At 40.1% G+C, this 18,419-nt stretch overlaps 1 protein-coding gene across 7 annotated transcripts in view; it reads left to right on the top strand.

The window, feature by feature from the left end:
* The window catches only part of Snap25 (Synaptosomal-associated protein 25kDa), a 40,954-nt gene that overhangs the window by 13,323 nt on the left and 9,212 nt on the right, over positions 1-18,419 (top strand). For 4 of the 7 annotated variants that reach the window (XM_076781674.1, XM_076781675.1, XM_076781673.1 and 1 more), the window contains 3 exons: positions 4,710-4,758; positions 15,256-15,373; positions 15,847-16,120. In XM_076781674.1, the coding sequence (XP_076637789.1) occupies positions 4,710-4,758; positions 15,256-15,373; positions 15,847-16,120 (441 nt within the window). Of the gene's footprint in view, positions 1-4,709; positions 4,759-10,802; positions 10,852-12,816; positions 12,866-15,255; positions 15,374-15,846; positions 16,121-18,419 lie in introns of all 7 variants that reach the window. The other 3 variants (XM_076781678.1, XM_076781681.1, XM_076781676.1) reach the window with 2 other exon arrangements.

Here is an 18,419-nt window from a genome sequence, read left to right as displayed (position 1 = left end):
CCAGGCATCCCTCAATATATTGTCCATGTTGCTGACTGTGTATGTACGCGTATTTTCCACGTGTGCGGTGTGTGTCCGCTTGCTTGACCCGACAAGAACGCTCGGCCGCTTGATCGTTTGCTTGCCCACACTTTTCTCCGAATATAGAAAATCTGCATCGGTGACAACGTGTTACATAGGTACATATGTTGCATCGCATGCTCGAGATCGTCGGTTACACGACAAGAAAAGTGTTTGAGAACTCTCGAATTTGGCAATTAAGAGCGACGACCAGTATCGCTGTCGATCTATCACGAGACTCTGATGAATTTTTAATCGCCATCGGTGGACTTTTTATCGGGGGAAGCTCGTTGCCTCTTCGTTACAGTTGGTACAGTTCTCAAAAGCAAAGCTTAAGTAACATCGCGCGACCGGTTGATTTTGCAACAGTCTCGATTACGTGTTTCTCCAGAAATGAATTTCTGTTGTAAAAAATTGCTCGATAAAGGGAACGAACAGAACTGTATATTAACCGAGCGTTTACTATTAATTTGCTGGTGAACTTTGCTGCCTGTTCGCCTTGGCTGCCTGGCTGCCTGGCTGTCTGTGTGTGTTTGCCTGTCCTCTGCGAGGAACACTGTTCCCTTTTTTTCCTTTCCAGTGCTGCATCGTGCTGTCACATTTCTACCTCGAAATCATTCTTTACGCGATATCTCTCTGTGCACAAAATATTCCACTCACTACTCACAGATATACACCTCGCGCGTACAAGGGATTCGTACTCGAAGAGAGAGGAAGCTGGTCCATCCAGGTTTCATTTGCCGGAGATTCTTCTCGAGATCTGGCTTTTAAATCGATCGCTGCTAAGAGAACGCTCACACGTGGACGAGCTGCATCGCTCTTCAATTACCAATGAGAATCATTGTATCTACGCGTCTCATTCTAATTTCCTTATTTATTTCTGTTTGTTTTTTGCCGGATTTCTCGCGAGTCTTCACCGATCCGTCTGTCGCGTGTGTGCTCGTCTTACGCCTACACACGGTCGATCGAATCACCTTCGTCGATCTTTTCATTGCACGATATTCGACGGAGTATTTACTCGAAAGCACGCGACACGGTGATCTTGAAACAGAGAGAACAAAATACGGTGAACTTATCGAGAAAGTGTACCCTCGATGATCTTTATGAAATTGAAATACATTCTTAAGGACGTGATTTCGAGCAACTTTTTGGTCTGAAAGGTGAATCACGATAAACAGTAATTATTTTAGGGCCTTGTTTCTCGTGTTTCACTCTGCATAAAAAAAGCATAAAGTTGCAAAAAGTTATGTTCTCTATAACATATACAGGGTGTTCGCCCACCCCAGGAAAAAATTTTATTGGGGGATTCTAGAGGCCAAAATAAGACGAAAATCAAGAATACCAATTTCTTGACTGAGCCTTCGTTGGAAAGTTATTAACAATTAAATTCAAAAATTTCAAATCGTTCTGGAAAAATTATTTTCAGTTGCGGGGGTCAATTACAATAATTTTTGGTCATTACACATACCTCCGAAATCCTATCCACTTTCGAGAAAAAAAATCGGGTAGGTGCTGAAATTTTTCGGCGAAAAAAAAAAATTTCAAATCGTTCTAAAAAAAAAATTTTTAGTTGCAGGGGTCAATTACAAGCATTTTTGGTCATTAAACATACCCCCGAAATCCTACGCACTTTCGAGAAAAAAATTCCTTACCGAAAATGAAATGTCTGACCATACATTGACACGTTTCCCTGAATTTTCGTCGAAAAAAAAAAATGTCAAATCGTTCTGGAAAAATTATTTTCGGATGTGGGGGTCAATTACTATTATTTTTGGTGAATAGACATACCCTCGAAATCCTACGCGTTTTCGAGAAAAAAATTCGAGAAGGTACTGAAATTTTTAGACGAAATTAAAAAGTTTCAAATCGTCCTAAAAAAATTATTTTTAGTTGAAGGGGTCAATTACAATCATTTTTGATGAATAGACATACCCTCGAAATCTTGCGCATTTTCGAGAAAAAAATTCAGTACGTATGAAACTTTAAACGTTAATAACTTTTTAACGAAGCCTCCATCAACAAATTGGTATTCTTGATTTTCGACTTATTTTGGCCTCTAGAATCCCATATTAAAATTTTTCCCAGGGGTAGCCGAACACCCTTTATACATCTTATGTAGGCAGAAATTAATGTATTTTCGTGATTAATTGCCCAATTTTAGTAAACTTTTATCCGAATAAACTTTATACAGATAATTGGTTTTTTGTGTCGAGAGTACGAATACTTAGTGGACCGACTTGTATCTGTTTATTCAGTTATTCTACGAACAATTAAATCTTTTGCTCGGTCTCTGTCGAGAGATAGTCGCGTGCTTCGACGAGCTAAAGTAGGCGGTAAATACTCGTCGACTAGGTCTATTACTGTTGATCTCTTTCTGTTTCCGGAAACTTCATGCACATCTCCCAACGCGGACAAATACGCACGCTTCTCTTTTAATAATAGAACGAAGAAAAGAGCAAAGAATTCGGTCAGCTTTTGAACGAACAAGCGCGTTATAGAGAAAGAGCTCGTTCCGTAATTGGCTTTACGTAGATGTACAGTCGACAATGAACGCCGGTACTTGCATATTTATTACCTCGCCATATTTCGAGTCTTTCTTTCACTTCTTTCGATACGAGTCCTATATTCGTTTGCAAAGTCTCTTTTCTGCCTTTTAAATTCGTTCGAGTCAGACCGTTGAATCGCGCAGAACGAGACCACTGGAGTGCACCACGAGGCTTTCAAAGAGCCGTAGCTCCCTATAACCGGAAGCGCGGTAAGGTCGCTTCGATCGCGAGGACGAAAAGATAAGTATCATTTGGTGGAATAACGATTACACTGCCCGAAATTTCCACAAAACCATCGGTTTTCTTCCCAGCCTGCGAAACTTCATAAAAGTCGTCAAATACGCGAATAACTAGAACGATAGATGGCGTTATTTAATAAAACTACCTGATGATGTAAATGGTCACGTGGAAATTTCGAACAGCAATGGAGACGCATCCTCCTTCGGTGTTTAACCAGTCGGGAAAAGCTCCTTTTCTTCGTTCTTTGGTTCGGTCATTTGCCGTTCTGTTCGTGCTCTCCTCTCCGCTTTCCCTTCTTCTCTTATGTGTGCGTGTGTTCTACTCTGCATTTATTTAGGTATTCACCCTTCGTCCGTTCGAGTCTCGAGATCTGTTTGATTTCCGGAAAAGTCTCGCCAGAGTGAAAAATATAATAGATTTTTCAGTTCTTTGTTCTGCTCTCGCGACTCATACCGACAGGGTCTGACTCTCGTCCATTTCATTTCCTATTCTTTCACTTGCGCATACTCGATTTACTTTACCTCTCTTCACCGAAACTGTATATTGTACTGTTCTGTATTCTGCGATACTTCTTTACCGTACACTATTGTCGTGGAATACCCTTTTCGTTCTTGGATATTTCAGACTCGTAGACTTTTCAAGTAGCACTCTCGCTCTTTCTATCTTCTTCTTTTACCCTTTCTTTAAACACTCGACTCTCTTCCTCGTGAGAATTATCAATTCTTCCCGTTCGTTGGACGAACGACGGAAAGTGGAAAGATTGACGTTGGAAGAGAGGGCGAGATTCTCTCCTTCCAATTTGAAAAAAAAAGAAAAAAAGAGAGAGCGGTTTCATCTCGTCACGCGCTAGCGAAACAGAACAACAATAACAACAACAACAACAACAATAACAAAAAAAAAGAGTACGTACAAACAAACAAAAGTAAAAGTTATACAGAGAAAAAGAAACAAAGTCTGTGCGAATCGTTGCGCGCTTCTAACGAAAACAATTTCGATTAGCCAGAAGGAAAGATCCGACAAACGAATAAAAATAATTAAAATAAATAAAAAAAAAACCTACAACAACGGCGACGACAGTCACAGAGCAACAGGAACAACAACAACTACAACTACAACAACAACATCGTCATGATCGATAACAACATCAAGAACAACAACAGCAACAACAAGCGACAAGCCTAGATATCTAGAGATCGAGAAATAAATATACTCATTCGAACCGAGAACAATCTATCTAAGTGTTTATGTATTATACGACGTGTTCTTATTGTCTAATACGTGAATAACGTTTTACGTTGTTTCTTCTGTCTGCCCACCTGTCTCTGCCTGATAGTACAGGCAGGATAATATATATATGTGTGTGTGTGTGTGATTGTCCCACACACGTACACATATGTCCATATATTATTATTATTATTGCATTTTTTGCCTACGTCATGAACGCGTCGAAAGCTAATACGAAAAAGATATACAAAACAGCGTCTCCTTTAGAATCGGTAACAAACAAAATATATATATATATATATGACCAAGTAGATCAACTTTTACTCTCATTTCTGCTGCATATTCCGCGTACAAAGCCCTCCCACCCCCACCCACCCACCCCCAAGAAAATAAGATTCGGTCATGATATATGTATATCTAGTACTGTTTTGCGAGAAAGCGAAAAACCTTAAAACTTTGCTTTGCCCACTTCTCTCCATCGACTTCTCTCCGTACACCCTCCGTCTCTGCCTAATACCGTAATACTATATACTACTAATATACTACTAATATTACTATACTATATACTTACTACTAAAAAAAACAACTCTTTAACACTGGTGGTGGTTGTCTGTGTTGTGCTGCCTCTGTCTGTCGTAGAGCAAGGAGGCTGGCATCCGTACTCTGGTCGCGCTCGATGACCAGGGAGGTGAGTGAATCGCTTTTTAGCCATATAAGTAAACGAACAAAAGAGGGAACTTTGCCTTTTCTCGCCCCCTATCCGCTCCCGACACGCACATACACTCACACATACAATGGACCGTGTCCGTGGTACACACGTATTAAATTGAAGCCGACTAAACCTTCCTCCATCGTTACCCATCCATGGATGTTTGATTACTTTCGCGTCCGTGAATCGTCCGCCTCCAACGTTTCCTATACTCTCGACGATCACGATTCATAGTACGAGAAGCATACTGCTCGTTCTTACGATCGTTCGTCGCGCTCGGTGACGCTTCTTTCTTTCTTTTTATTTGCCGGACTCCGACCAGAAGATCCAACACTCGGCGATCTCCCGACGCGTTTCTTTACCGAGAGTTCTCTCTCGTTCGAGTCATATTTCGGACAAGTTTTTTTTTTTATTTTTAAAGTTGACACGCCGCGAAATCGACGGAACCGTGTCGCTTTTATGCACATCGATCCCGTCGCCATGTACATACCGTACATGTTTTCTACCTTTTCCGTCTTCCAGTCGGCGCGTTTATTCGTTACAGGTCACAGGAAGCCACGCTTATTAATAGCTTTTCGTTGTACCGTGTAGCGCGATAGTTAGCAATCGACTGTTCGAATCTCAGCTTTGAAATGTTCCCGAGCTTCTCAGACTATGAAGATTCAAATACGATTCGAAGCTTAGAACTCCCGAATATCTTTTCGAGTAGAAAACATTATGAATGGTCAGACGCATCAGTTGTATCGTATTCTCTATTTTTTCTTCATTTTGTTGCTTCCCGAAGTTCGAGTCTGTCCGCGTCGGATCGCGAAACGATGGCTTCCTTATTTCTGAAACGTCGAAATCACATCCCAACTGCTATAAAACTGGAATTATACACGCAATTCCCTGTTCAATTAACTTTTGCAACCGAGAAGTAGCGATAGATTTGCTTCACAAGTACAGGTTAGATGTATGTATTAGCAGAGATGTCTAAACGAGACGGTGCGAATTCGCGGTTGACGAAGAAAAGCGACAGCCAACTACCACTGTATAATAATCCTACTAAACAAATACTACTATTACTACTACTACTACTACTACTACTACTACTACTACTAGTACTATTTCTATACTCGTACCGTTACTACGACTCTACTGGTCATCACCACTAACATCACTAATATCGTCGAACATCGTTAACGTTGCTACAGTCGCGGGTAGATGCAAAAGTAGTGGAAACAATGGGATATATTTAAATAAAAATGATCTTTCCTAGAAGCATTTTGCAAAGTAGCAAAATTCTTTTCCATCGTAGAATGTTAACGAATTTTTTCTGTCGCTTAAGGGAGTATTGCAATCTAGGCTGTTATATCTTCGACCTTTTTTTGTGATTTTTTGTTAACGATAGGTAGGTTGTTTTGTAGTGACATTTTGCAGATATATTTATTCGTCTTATAGGTATGTACAGTATTTTTTTCATCAAAAAATATTAAAAATTGCGAGAGTTATAGCTTCTTGTTAAAAAAAACGCATTTAAACTGGCTTACATGATATTTAAAGATCTAGCCGACCGATCGACTTCAAATTTGGAGATAATATTCAGCAGACACGCCTTTATAGCTGGAACTAGAGATTTAAAAAAATATTGAGTTTTACTAAAGACAAACGAACGATTAACAAATAGAAATTCGAAACTTGAAGCGTCAAAAAGAGCCATTAAATAAGAAGTTACAATTCCCACGATTTTTAATATTTTTCCATGAAAAAAATATTGTACATGCTTGGAAGATGAATAAATGTATCTACAAAGTCTCGGTACAAAACAGCCTACCTGTCATTAGAAAAAAAATCACAAAAAGGGCCGTGAAATTGGCAGTTTAGACAGCAATACCTTCTTAAGAACGATTTTCAATTGTTGCGGTATTCGAAACGATTTCCTCGAACTTTTGCATGGACCGCTAGAAACGACACTACCACTATTACCTACTAATACGACAAAGACATCAACTACTGCAACCACCTAACTCTATCCTTGCTGGTGCTGCTATCGCTGCTGCTGCTACCAGTATGTACACGAATACGATAGATTCGAAACGCCTGTAGTCGAATCTTTGTACAGAATGTGTCATATTCAGTGCGCGGATCGAACTGAGTCATTCAAAACGATCTGTTTTGTTTCTTTGTCCTTTTGTACGTCCACGACTCCGGCCTTTTCATCCTTTCTAAACCTTTCTCATTCGATAATACTCTTTATCTTTGTGCTTCTATTTCTCCCATTTTCTCTCTCTCTGTCTGTCTGTCTATCTATCTATCTATTCGCGACATTCTGTTTCTGCCTCTGTTACACACCAGCAATCAAGTATTCGGTGCGTAGACGTGTATTCTCGTGTACGTGTGTGTGCGTGTGTCTGTATACATGTACACATATATGTACGTATCTATGCAGGTTGTCCATCCGTGTTTTATCTGGAAATGAAAAATATCTGAGAAACGACGAAAGATATTCTAAATTTCCGGCTAAAACAGACGTCCTGTATGTATATGTACGTACGTGTGTATGTATACTATATGCATTTCGTTTAGACGTATAAGTTATGTGTTTGTCAGTCTCTATTTTCTTCCCTTACCTTTCACAAAAACAAAACACGTTCTTCTCTGGATTGTGTACAACTACCGTTCCTTTATTCTTTTCTGTCTTATTTTTTGTTTGTCGTTTGGTTTTTACTTCATAGTCGAACATGAAGCTTCTTAGCTGCGTCGCTTTCAGTCAACGTGTAATACGTACACATTTATTTAACGATTCGTATACGAATATGCACTATATACACGTAGGATGATTCTAGTAACCGAGTTTGTTCGAGCGAAGATAGAAATACGTCACAGAGGAAATTCACCATAATTTTTTATGCATCTTCGCTCGGAACAGAGCTCCACCGTCTGTCCCAAGTATTAGAATTGTCCTGTGTATATATGTATGTGTGTGTATATATATACGTATATGTACATACAACCTCCTACCTCTTTTATTTAGCGTAAAAACATGAACAGAGTTTTTACAATTCATAAACGTTTTAGCAGTAGATGTTTGTCTTTCTCGTTCTGTCGTAATTTTTATTTTCTACTGTACTGGGTGCCTTATTTTAACCTATAAATGCATTTATCTCGGAAAGCACGCCGAATAGAAAGAAGGTTGAAGATCAGGAGTTGACTAAAAACATTATATTTCTTTTTGTATGCAAAGTTGTGCAACGTCGTCGAAATTTTGTTTCTTTTTTTTTTTATTCAACGTAGGATCGGGCTATCTATATTAGTAACTTTTTATCCAATTTGTTTTAAACGCTCTTTACCAGGTGCGAAATAAAGTAAATTTCCAGAATAGAAATAGAGTCGTACGTTTTGTAAAGAAATTTTAATAGAAGCAGAGAAAAAGTTGGACGTTGAAAACTGCTGTTTAGACTTTGCTTTCCACGACAACTTCATTTATGAATTAAAATAGGTCAGCCTATAACGAGTGTGTATATAGAGCGATCCAAGAACTATTAGCACCTTATTTGTTGCTAAAAATGCAGCATGGAATGGAAAATTAATCGCACGGAAGTTGCACGATAGAGGAAGGGTTATCGTTTCGTAGTTGTAAAATAACAAATTCTTTGTAGGTGGAATTGTTTTAGAGGTACGAAGGTCGTGTTCGATGACGATTTATAAAATATTTATTAACGCAATAAATCGTAGCTGCGTGGTTTAGAATATCGTTAAATTTGTTTTTTATGCCCTGAAAAAATGTAAGGAAAGAAATTAAAAAATTTAATTTTGTAACTAAATAAATTAATTTATTTGACGCAGTTCTTTCTGCGGAGGAAACTCAGTGTATACGTGGATACTAAACGAACTATTTTTCACCGTGCAACGTTCGGTTTGTCAAATTGTCCTCCAGCTGGCATATCGGAAACAATTAAAGCGTGAATAGTTATCGGGCCATTCTGGATACGTACTCGATATACATTATATATGTATACATATATTTTTCTGTGTTTCAACCCTGTTATTTTTAACCCGTTTTGCATCGAACGTACTTGTCGACCGTCGTCTTACCATGTAGGTATTTATTATCTTTCGCTTTTTGATCTGAGAGTTTGTAAAATACCGTCGTGTACATATTACATATATGCGATAGTAGTGCGATTACTCGATTCGATTCGATTCGATTCGTGACTAATTATGCTTCCGCCGATCGGTCAGAGAAGCGAACAACAACAACAAGAGTGAAAAGCGAAAAGGTTTATCGCTCCTTAGACTGTTCGCTACTATATTTATTCCGCCTCTCCCCCCCTCCCTGTAACAAAAATATCCGTGGCTTTTGATCGATTCGATGCATAATTATTGCGTTTAACCTTTACTCGAAACTAGAAAACTGTATACCGATATCGTTTATTCGAATATTATCTTAGCAGTGCGCAGCGCATGGTGCAAAGCAGAGACGTTCGCGTCAGTGTCCCCGCTGTGTGTCAAGAGTTGAGAGAAACATATAAACTTTTAGCTGTATACCTAGTACGACTCTGCACCAGTATGTTTTCTCGCTACTAGTTTCTACGGAAAATCATGTCGTCGTCTTTACGTCATCGTTCTGTTTATTCGCGCGCCATTTCTCCTTTTATCATTTCATCATTGTATTCTTATACAGGGTGTTCGACCACCCCTGGTAACAATTTTAACGAGAGATTCTAGAAGCCAATATAAGACGAAAATCGAGTATACCAATTTCTTGATGGAGGCTTCGTTAAAAAGTTATTAAAAATTAAATTCAAAAATTTCAAATCGTTCTGGAAAAATTATTTTCGGTTGCGGGGGTCAATTACAATCATTTTTGGTCATTAGACATACCCTCGAAATCCTATCCACTTTCGAGAAAAAAATTCGAGTAGGTACTGAAATTTTTAGACGAAATTAAAAAATTTCAAATCATACTAAAAAAATTATATTTGGTTGCAGGGGTCAAGTACAAGCATTTTTGGTGAATAGATGTACCCCCGAAATCCTGCGCGTTTTCGAGAAAAAAATTCCTTACCGAAAATGAAATGTCTGACCATACGTTGACACGTTTCCCTGATATTTTTCAACGAAATTAAAATATTTCAAATCGTTCTGAAAAAAATATTGTTAGCTGTGGGGGTCAATTACTGTCATTTTTGGTCATTAGACATACCCCCGAAATCCTACTCACTTTTGAGAAAACAATTCGAGAAGGTTGTGAAGTTTTTCGACGAAATTAAAATATTTCAAATCGTTCTAAAAAAAATATTGTTAGCTGTGGGGGTCAATTACAATCATTTTTGATGAATAGACATACCCTCGAAATCCTGCGCATTTTCGAGAAAAAAATTCAGTACAGGTGTAACTTCAAATCAACAAATTAGTATTCTTGATTTTCGTCTTATTTTAGCCTCTAGAATCCCCCATTAAAATTTTTCCCAGGGGTGGCTGAACACCCTGTATGTTTCGTTCCGACTTACCGTACGTTCAAGGTGTACGTCCGTGCAGTATTGTGAAAAATAAGGAGAAATTATCTCGAAAGTCTTGGTCCTTGACCGTATTTTACGATTCGCGCGGATGCACATTTTGAACGTACTCTTTTCTTTTTTTCTTATTTCCTTTCATAGATGAATATTATGAAGTTTCTGTTTGATTACAACCCGGCACGTTTTGTCACACGACGCGGATTCCATCGAATCATATTGCAGCACCGCGTGAAAATTCTTCGTGAGAAAGGAGGCAAATATGTTCGACGAACGAACCACCTGTTCGACCGTCGCGACGACCTTTCCCGTTTAATCGTCCGATTATCGTCGTCGTAAAGCTAATACGAAATTCATTGTTGTCAGCGTCGTTCGGTATTCCCCGAAGCATAATCCGTGATCCCTCCTGTGGCAAGGCGTGCACGCGGGCTGCTTGTTTGTCTCTGACTTAATTTCGCAGTTGTTCACGCGCATCACTGAACGATCTTTCGTTTCCGTTAACGTGTGGGCCCTTCGACCCTGTCGTAGAGCGAGGATGTCGCAGCGAACACTCTGACGATGTTAGACCATCAAGGCGGTAAGCAGTTCCCTCAGCAATAAACAAACAACAACCAAAATAAAGTTTTTTAAAAAATGATTATTCTCTTTTCGAACAACTACGAGAGAATTTTTTTAAAAAAATATGAACCAAAATTAAAAATAAAGGGGCGCGATTAAATTTCTCGACGAAGGGGGATACACTTGAACCGTGTTTGAAAAATCGACGCGAGCTTTGCTTCCACGAGCCTACAGTAATATCTATAATAATAACTTTAATGCGTTACGATTCAACTTACTATTACGTAACACTTTTATCCGCACAAAAATTGGTTTTGCCGATCGTATTCAAATAGTCGACGACTTTGAAAGAAATGTTACAACCTATTGGTGTTTCGATAACTTTTAAATTGCTTGGTTTAGGTACGATAGATTGTCGACAATTTTTAACCGCGTAAATTTTGGCTCGTTTCGTTTTTGAGAGTTACCTATGCTCGAGACTTCCGCGGACAACGATTCGATCGGTAAACACCAGGTCTACGTATGTGTATGGTAGGGTTGGGCGGGTACCCCGACGACATTACGTGTACGGACTGGGCCCGAGATAGCCTGGCTCTCGGTAAATCGTGACGCGTGTTCATCTCTGATTCTTGATCTCTTTTTCTGTCCTTTAGCTAAAAAACAACCTTCAATTCTGTATCTTACAGCGCCACGGTACTCTCGAGTGCCTAGACTGGAAAAAAAAAAACGAAGCGTGTCTTTTCTTCCTTTTAATCTGCTTCTGCCTGTGTCTGCTCCTATTTTAACATATCAGACTTCTCGCATCATCGCTAACGCGCCACTTTGCCACTAACTCGATTCGGTTCATCCGATACAAATATCCAGCATCGTTCTCCCTCATAATCCGTGCGTTCATTACTCCCGAATCTTGGATCCCAGACTCGATCACCAGCCTCGACGAGATTCTTCTCGCAACCGATCCACGAGAAGCGATACGCCAGAGCGTGTAACCACGTTTCCGCCGTCTAATACTGCTATGTTATTGCAACTGTCTCTAATCTTGTTTGATCTTGGAAATTTCACAGATCGACGTACCCGATAAATCGATCCCTATCCACGAAGCGTTCTTCTGTCCCGAAAACGGGAAAGTTGGATTTACCAACCCTCTCGGCGAATCGACTCGTCCCATCGATCGACATAGTCGCTTCTTCGCTTCGTCGATCGTTTCTACGAGTAGTCATATTACATTTTCGTTTACCCTCGCGGGTGCCGTTTCATTTTACGACTATACTTTGGATTCTTTGCCACTCGTGCGCTCGAATGAAGCAGAGGAGCCTCAACCATCCTTCCGGGCACCTTGAGCCCTCCAAACATTTCGGTTTCTCAGTTGGTAAATCCAACTATTCCGCTACAGAGTCCTCCGTATATCTGCATCTAATTTCGCCTAACGAGCACAAACGATATGTATATATATATCCTGGTCCTCCAGCAGAGCCTGATCCACAGTAGAATTAATGAATCACGATGAAATATCGTCGTTGTACGCGCCCTCTCGCTCCTCCAATTATCTATTCTTTTCGACGGGAGACAACGAGTTTCCTCGATCGAGAAATCTGAAACGAGTAACGGGAAACGCGAGGAAAGGCGGGAAGAGAAGAGAAGAGAAGAAAAGGAAAAAAAATAGGAAAGAAACGAAAAGTGACGCGGAGTACGATAGATCCTCCACTTGAATCGGTGTTCTAACGTAAACCGTTTCCTGTCGCTTCTTTCTCTAGACTCTCTCATCCGTCTGCGATCGACGAACGCGGCAGTCTGGTACTTCGGGCGATTTATCGTTCTTTTTTTTAACACGGTTAAAAAAACCTGTGCGTAAAATGGTTCTCCACGCGAGCGTAGAGACGTCGCGTCGCGTTGCGGAGCGAAGCGAGGGAGCGTTTCGACGGTGCTTCCTGTATCCTTCCTGTGTGTGTTAACACAGCCGCTGATTGGTCGGTTGCCTGTTTAGAGCCACGAGGTCGGGATGAAAACTCTCGTAATGCTGGACGAGCAAGGCGGTAAGCCATTTCAAATCTAGACATACAAACATTATACTTACCAAATGTTAAAAACGCGTATATCTTCACAAAAAAGTTTCTCCGTGTATGTGTGTGCGTATATGCGCGTCTGTGTGTACACGTGCATATATATTAGGGTGGTCCTCATTCTTCACCCTTGAATTTTCTAGAAATTTATTTTATTTTAGGAATTTCTCTCCCTCCCCAAAATGGTTTTAATATGCAGATATATTGCAAGCGATACAGGCTTTGTTTCTGTTACGATATCACCCTATCCGTCACTTGATCATTTATTAATTATGATTCCTGGAGTAATCGAATAGCAATTCTGCACAACTCGTGTCGAAGTGGCTCGTATAATTCTGCGTTTGCTGAGAGATTCTGTTTTCCACGGTTTTCGATTCCGTGGACCTCGAACTTAGTCGATTCTAATTTTCACCTATAAGTAAGGACCATCCTAACGTATATGTACGCATAAGATGTACACTCGCGATCGTTGAAGTTGTGTCGCAAGATCACGAAATTCTAATGGGATTTCCCATGACCTCGTGGCAACTTCAACGATCGCTGGTGCGCATAGAAATGTACAAACGTACACGCACGCACAGACACCTGTATTCGATCTAGACCGACACAAAATCAACATTCGAGAAGTTGTGCGTATTTTTGCGTATTGTATACCGTCCACCCGCCGATATACAATACCTATACGTACATTATTATTACCATTATACATACAAATGTTGTATATGTCTGCACACAACACTAATTGCGTGCAAATATCGTCCAGACACTGTGCAATCCCGCTTCCGTCGACGTTCAGTTTCTAACCGAGAACTCGTCAATCTATACTAACCAAAAAGCACTAAAAAAAAAAAACGATCACGGGATTCGTTTCCACTGACATCTTCTCACCACCTTCAGCTTTCAGATCGTTTACGTTCCCCCTTGCATTTTCTTTTACCTTCGATTTTTCTCGTCTCGACCATCCCTTCTACTTGCATTCACTATTTTCCTACCCTTCGTTTTCTTCCTCGCTCCTTTGATTTTTATCATCGAACACTCGCTCTGCTCACTTCTCCTCTTGGCACCTTCTCTCCTCTCTTTCAATTTTTCTTTCTCTTCGCCTATATTTCTCGCATTCTTAATCTCGTTCTATTATATTTCTGCCTGTTATGCGCTCTCTCTTTCTCTCTTTATTTCTATTTCTATTTCTATTTCGGCGTTCTATCGTTCTCCGTCTGCTTCCTCCTATATTCTTACTCCGTTTCCTTACGTGAACGTAATCGCACGAAGGCGAACGAACAAAAACAGAGAGAAACAAATACAAAACAAATAGACGACAATGAAACAGAGAAAGAAATGCAAAGAAAGAATAATACAGATGTATCGGGTCGCATGACACGCGCGCATCACGTTTAAACGTCTCTCTTCGTTACATCCGGCACGGTGTAAGTCAGTACCACTTATTTGCAGCTCTACTTACCTGCGTTTAACGGCACATTTGTAATATAGTAGCATCAACAACGCGTTATACTCTTACTCGTTAAGTATACTTGGTTCAATTTTTACCCAGTTACCCTCAGATTATACCCACCGTTACACCCCCCAGTACATACAGAGCTACTACTCACCCGAATTTAAAAACCCTTAGTAGGGAGACTCTTGCTTAATTGTTGCACTTTCGTTGCACTCGTTTAGTTTTTTTTAGTTTCCTTTATCGAGGATCGTTCGACGGGAGATATCATCGCGGTACCCTTCGTTTTGTCGTTACAGCGAGAACTTTTACGCCATTTTCTGTTCTCTTGGTCTCGAAAACGTCAACCTCTAGCCACCGTCACTGATTAATCGAGGAATTGAGAAGGTTTTTATAAAATAAGTTCCCAATTCGAGACAGAAAAGTTTATAAATACTTGGATAGTTATCAATTTTAATTCAGTTTCTTTGCACGAAGATGAAACGGTGATTCTCTCGACGACCCCTCGCAAGATACAAAGCCTTTGATCGTCGTTCGGGATCAAGGAACAGAGTACTGGCAGCTCAGCATTTGTCAAATACCTTCGATCGAATTTTCGATCGAAATTTAGAGAATCGTACATGAATAATGGCGCAGAAAAGAGGGTGCTTTGTTTCTCGACGATCCGGGAAACGACGGTCCAATTTTTAAAAATGAATAAAAAATGAATCTTCGAAAGAGAATCGGACAGTATTTACTTTCCCTTTTTTTCGTTTTCTTTTTTCTTTTGTTGATTTGAGTAGAAACGACGCGTTGCGTAGATTGCTATGATCCTTTGAGATTTATTTTTAAGCGTGTCCATTCTCTTTCGAGTCGACGCAGCGGAGATTCGCGGGGAACGATTTTAACGTTTTCTTCTCGTACGATGAAATAGAACAACTGGACAGAATCGAGGAGGGCATGGACCAGATCAACGCCGACATGCGGGAGGCCGAGAAAAATCTCACCGGAATGGAAAAGTGCTGCGGCCTCTGCGTTCTTCCGTGCAACAAGTAGGACTGTCCCAAAATCGCTTTACTGTCTGCTTTCACTGTCTGCGATCGAAACCTTCTGATTTACAGCACACACACCTACACACCTACACACACGCGCGCGTTCTTCTTGACTAAAAAAATTATTACTTTAAACCAAGGACCCCAACCACAGTGGACGAAATTTGTACAAGAACAGGTTCACGAATTTCGTCACGAAGTTAGTAGGTTTAAAAAAGAAAAATATTTAGTTATTCGAGAGACCGTTCTTGTAGAAATTTCCTCGGTTTCCTGTGCGTTAAATTATCGTATTTAATATCGAATGGAAATGGAAACAGTTTTAAAAAATTGTATACATGCATTGGTTATCTGATTTCTGTTATTCGTAAATTATTTGTTAGCGTTTAGTAATTAATACAGTTTCTCGGTGTGTTTGTTTCGATGCATGTTTGGCGGTACGGATTGGCTAATCGATTGATTGCTGTTTGAAACAGGAGCGCCAGCTTCAAGGAAGACGAGGGTACGTGGAAAGGTAATGATGACGGTAAGGTGGTGAACAATCAGCCCCAACGGGTGATGGACGATCGCAACGGCCTTGGCCCTCAGAGCGGCTACATCGCCAAGATCACGAACGATGCCCGTGAAACGGAGATGGAAGAGAACATGGGTCAAGTGAATACGATGATCAGCAATCTGAGAAATATGGCGATCGACATGGGCAGCGAGTTGGAGAATCAGAATCGGCAAATTGATAGGATTAATCGCAAGGTGAGGAAACGATTTTCGCGTTCTCGTTGTTCGGTTGCGACGAGACGGCGTTCGAGCTCGAGGAAATCGTCAGATCGCCGGATATGTTCGGAGTTTGCTCGTATCCGTTACCCTTTGTCAACCTGTTGACTGAGAAACACCAGTCGATTCGTCTTTGATCGTTGGTAAAATTGCCCGTAGAAGAGGGATGGGATTAGCGATGGGAAGAGCAAGGTCTGAACACGTCGAAAATAATTGTTGGAAATGATGAATTACCATTACGTACGATTAGCTCCGCTATATATTTTTTCTCTTCACGGAGCATGCGAGGTTTTTTATCTCACGATGCACGCGCTCAGAGCGATGCACAACACACGTTCGTTGTCGCTTTCGCTTTCTTGTACAGGGTGTTGTTCAAATAATTAACCAAACTTCAGGAGTATACAGGGTGTTCGGCCACCCTTGGGGAAAAAATTTTAATGGGGGATTCTGGAGGCCAAAATGAAATAAAAATCAAGAATACCAATTTGTTGATGGAGGCTTCGTTAAAAAGTCATTAGCAATTAAATTCAAAAATTTCAAATCGTCCTGGAAAAATTATTTATCGTTACAGGGTTCAATTATAAGCATTTTTGGTGAATACACATATCCTTGAAATCCTACCCACTTTCGAGAAAAAAAATTGGGTAGGTGCCTAAATTTTTCGGCGAAAAAAAAATTTCATAATCGTTCTAAAAAAAATACTTTTAGTTGCGGGGGTCAATTATAATCATTTTTGGTCAATAGACATACCCTCGAAATCCTACGCGTTTTCGAGAAAAAAATTCGAGTAGGTAGACAAATTTTTCAACAAAATTGAAAAGTTTCAAATTGTCCTGGAAAAATTATTTTCGGTTGCGGGGGTCAATTACAATCATTTTTGGTCAATAGACATACCCCCGAAATTCTGCGCATTTTCGAGAAAAAAATTCAGTACCGACGGAACTTTAAACGTTAATAACTTTTCAACGAAGCCTCAGTCAAGAAATTGATATTCTTGATTTTCGTTTTATTTTGCCCTCTAGAATCTCCCATTAAAATTTTTCCCAGGGTTGGCCGAGCACCCTGTATGTATACTCTACTATCCGTAACGATAAAAAATCCAATATTGTTTCATCGTTACGGCGAGTAGAGGATGTACCCAAATTTTTGATACTTACTTTAGGAACATTCTGCACGCCCTTTGATTATCCTTCCGTCCATGGTTCCCCTCGTTCCTCCAACGATCACTCGGAACCAGATTTGGGCAAAAGGTGGTTAACGAGCGAAATTGAGATATTTCTATTCGTCGGTCGCGAAGAAAATTTGCCCGATTGTTCGAAATTATTATCCCGTTTGTTGGTCTTCGGAAGTCGCAGTTTGTCCTCGCGCGTTCAACTTGGCGGTCGCCAGGATCAACCATAAAACTTTCGTCACCGACGAGAAGCTGGCACACTGGCTAAACGAAAGTTGACGCGGAAGACGTGTTACGCTTTATACGAGAAGCAGTTTGCCAGCTTTTCTTTTTGCGATTGCCGCAACGTACATACGTCTAATCATGAGATTTCTGGCCGCCGACGATGGGCTCCGTATCGAGCGAATACATACCGTGTTTTTCCTCGTAGCGACCCCAATGTCCCCTTCTACCTTTTCCACGATTTTTACCTTGGACTTGCGATAGAACCACGCGATAATATTACACAGCTCAACAAAATCTCCATAGTTTCATGAAACCTTTTCTACTATAAACAAAGAGGAAGGCTTAACTTTACTGTGCTTTCGTTTAATAAAGAGTAGTTTTCCATCTACGTGGCGTAGCAGTTGGTAAATATACTCGGCTCGGAACATTTCTTTACGTTTCTTTCTGCGAAGTTTGTTCTTGTCCTCGTTACCAAGTACGGGAACTATTGACAGAGTTCTATTTCATTTCTGTTAATGAAGCAATTTAGTAGATAATTATTACGAGAAGTTGCGTGTAACTATGGAAATTTCGTATATTGTACATCGATTTCCATGAATCTGTTTTTTTAGATGAGTAGGGAGTCGAAGGGTCTCTCTAGCAATTCATAAGGTTTGCATCGAAATCGACGTGTGTAATGGTTCGCGTGATTCCTTCGCGAAGAGACTTCTAAGCAGGGACTTGTACTGAAATGAAAAATATCGAATGTTGAAAGATTCTTTTTAAACAGAGATCATTCCACCGGTATTATTTATCATATTATTATACGTACCGTGTAATAGTTACGATTTTCTGATACTTTCATCCTAATAATCTTGCATAATTGAATATAAACTTTCTAAC

The sequence above is a fragment of the Colletes latitarsis genome, chromosome 14 (assembly GCF_051014445.1).
Source record: "Colletes latitarsis isolate SP2378_abdomen chromosome 14, iyColLati1, whole genome shotgun sequence".
Taxonomy (NCBI): domain Eukaryota; kingdom Metazoa; phylum Arthropoda; class Insecta; order Hymenoptera; family Colletidae; genus Colletes; species Colletes latitarsis.
The sequence above is the reverse complement of the archived record's forward strand: the minus strand, read 5'-3'. Positions and strand labels throughout refer to the sequence as shown.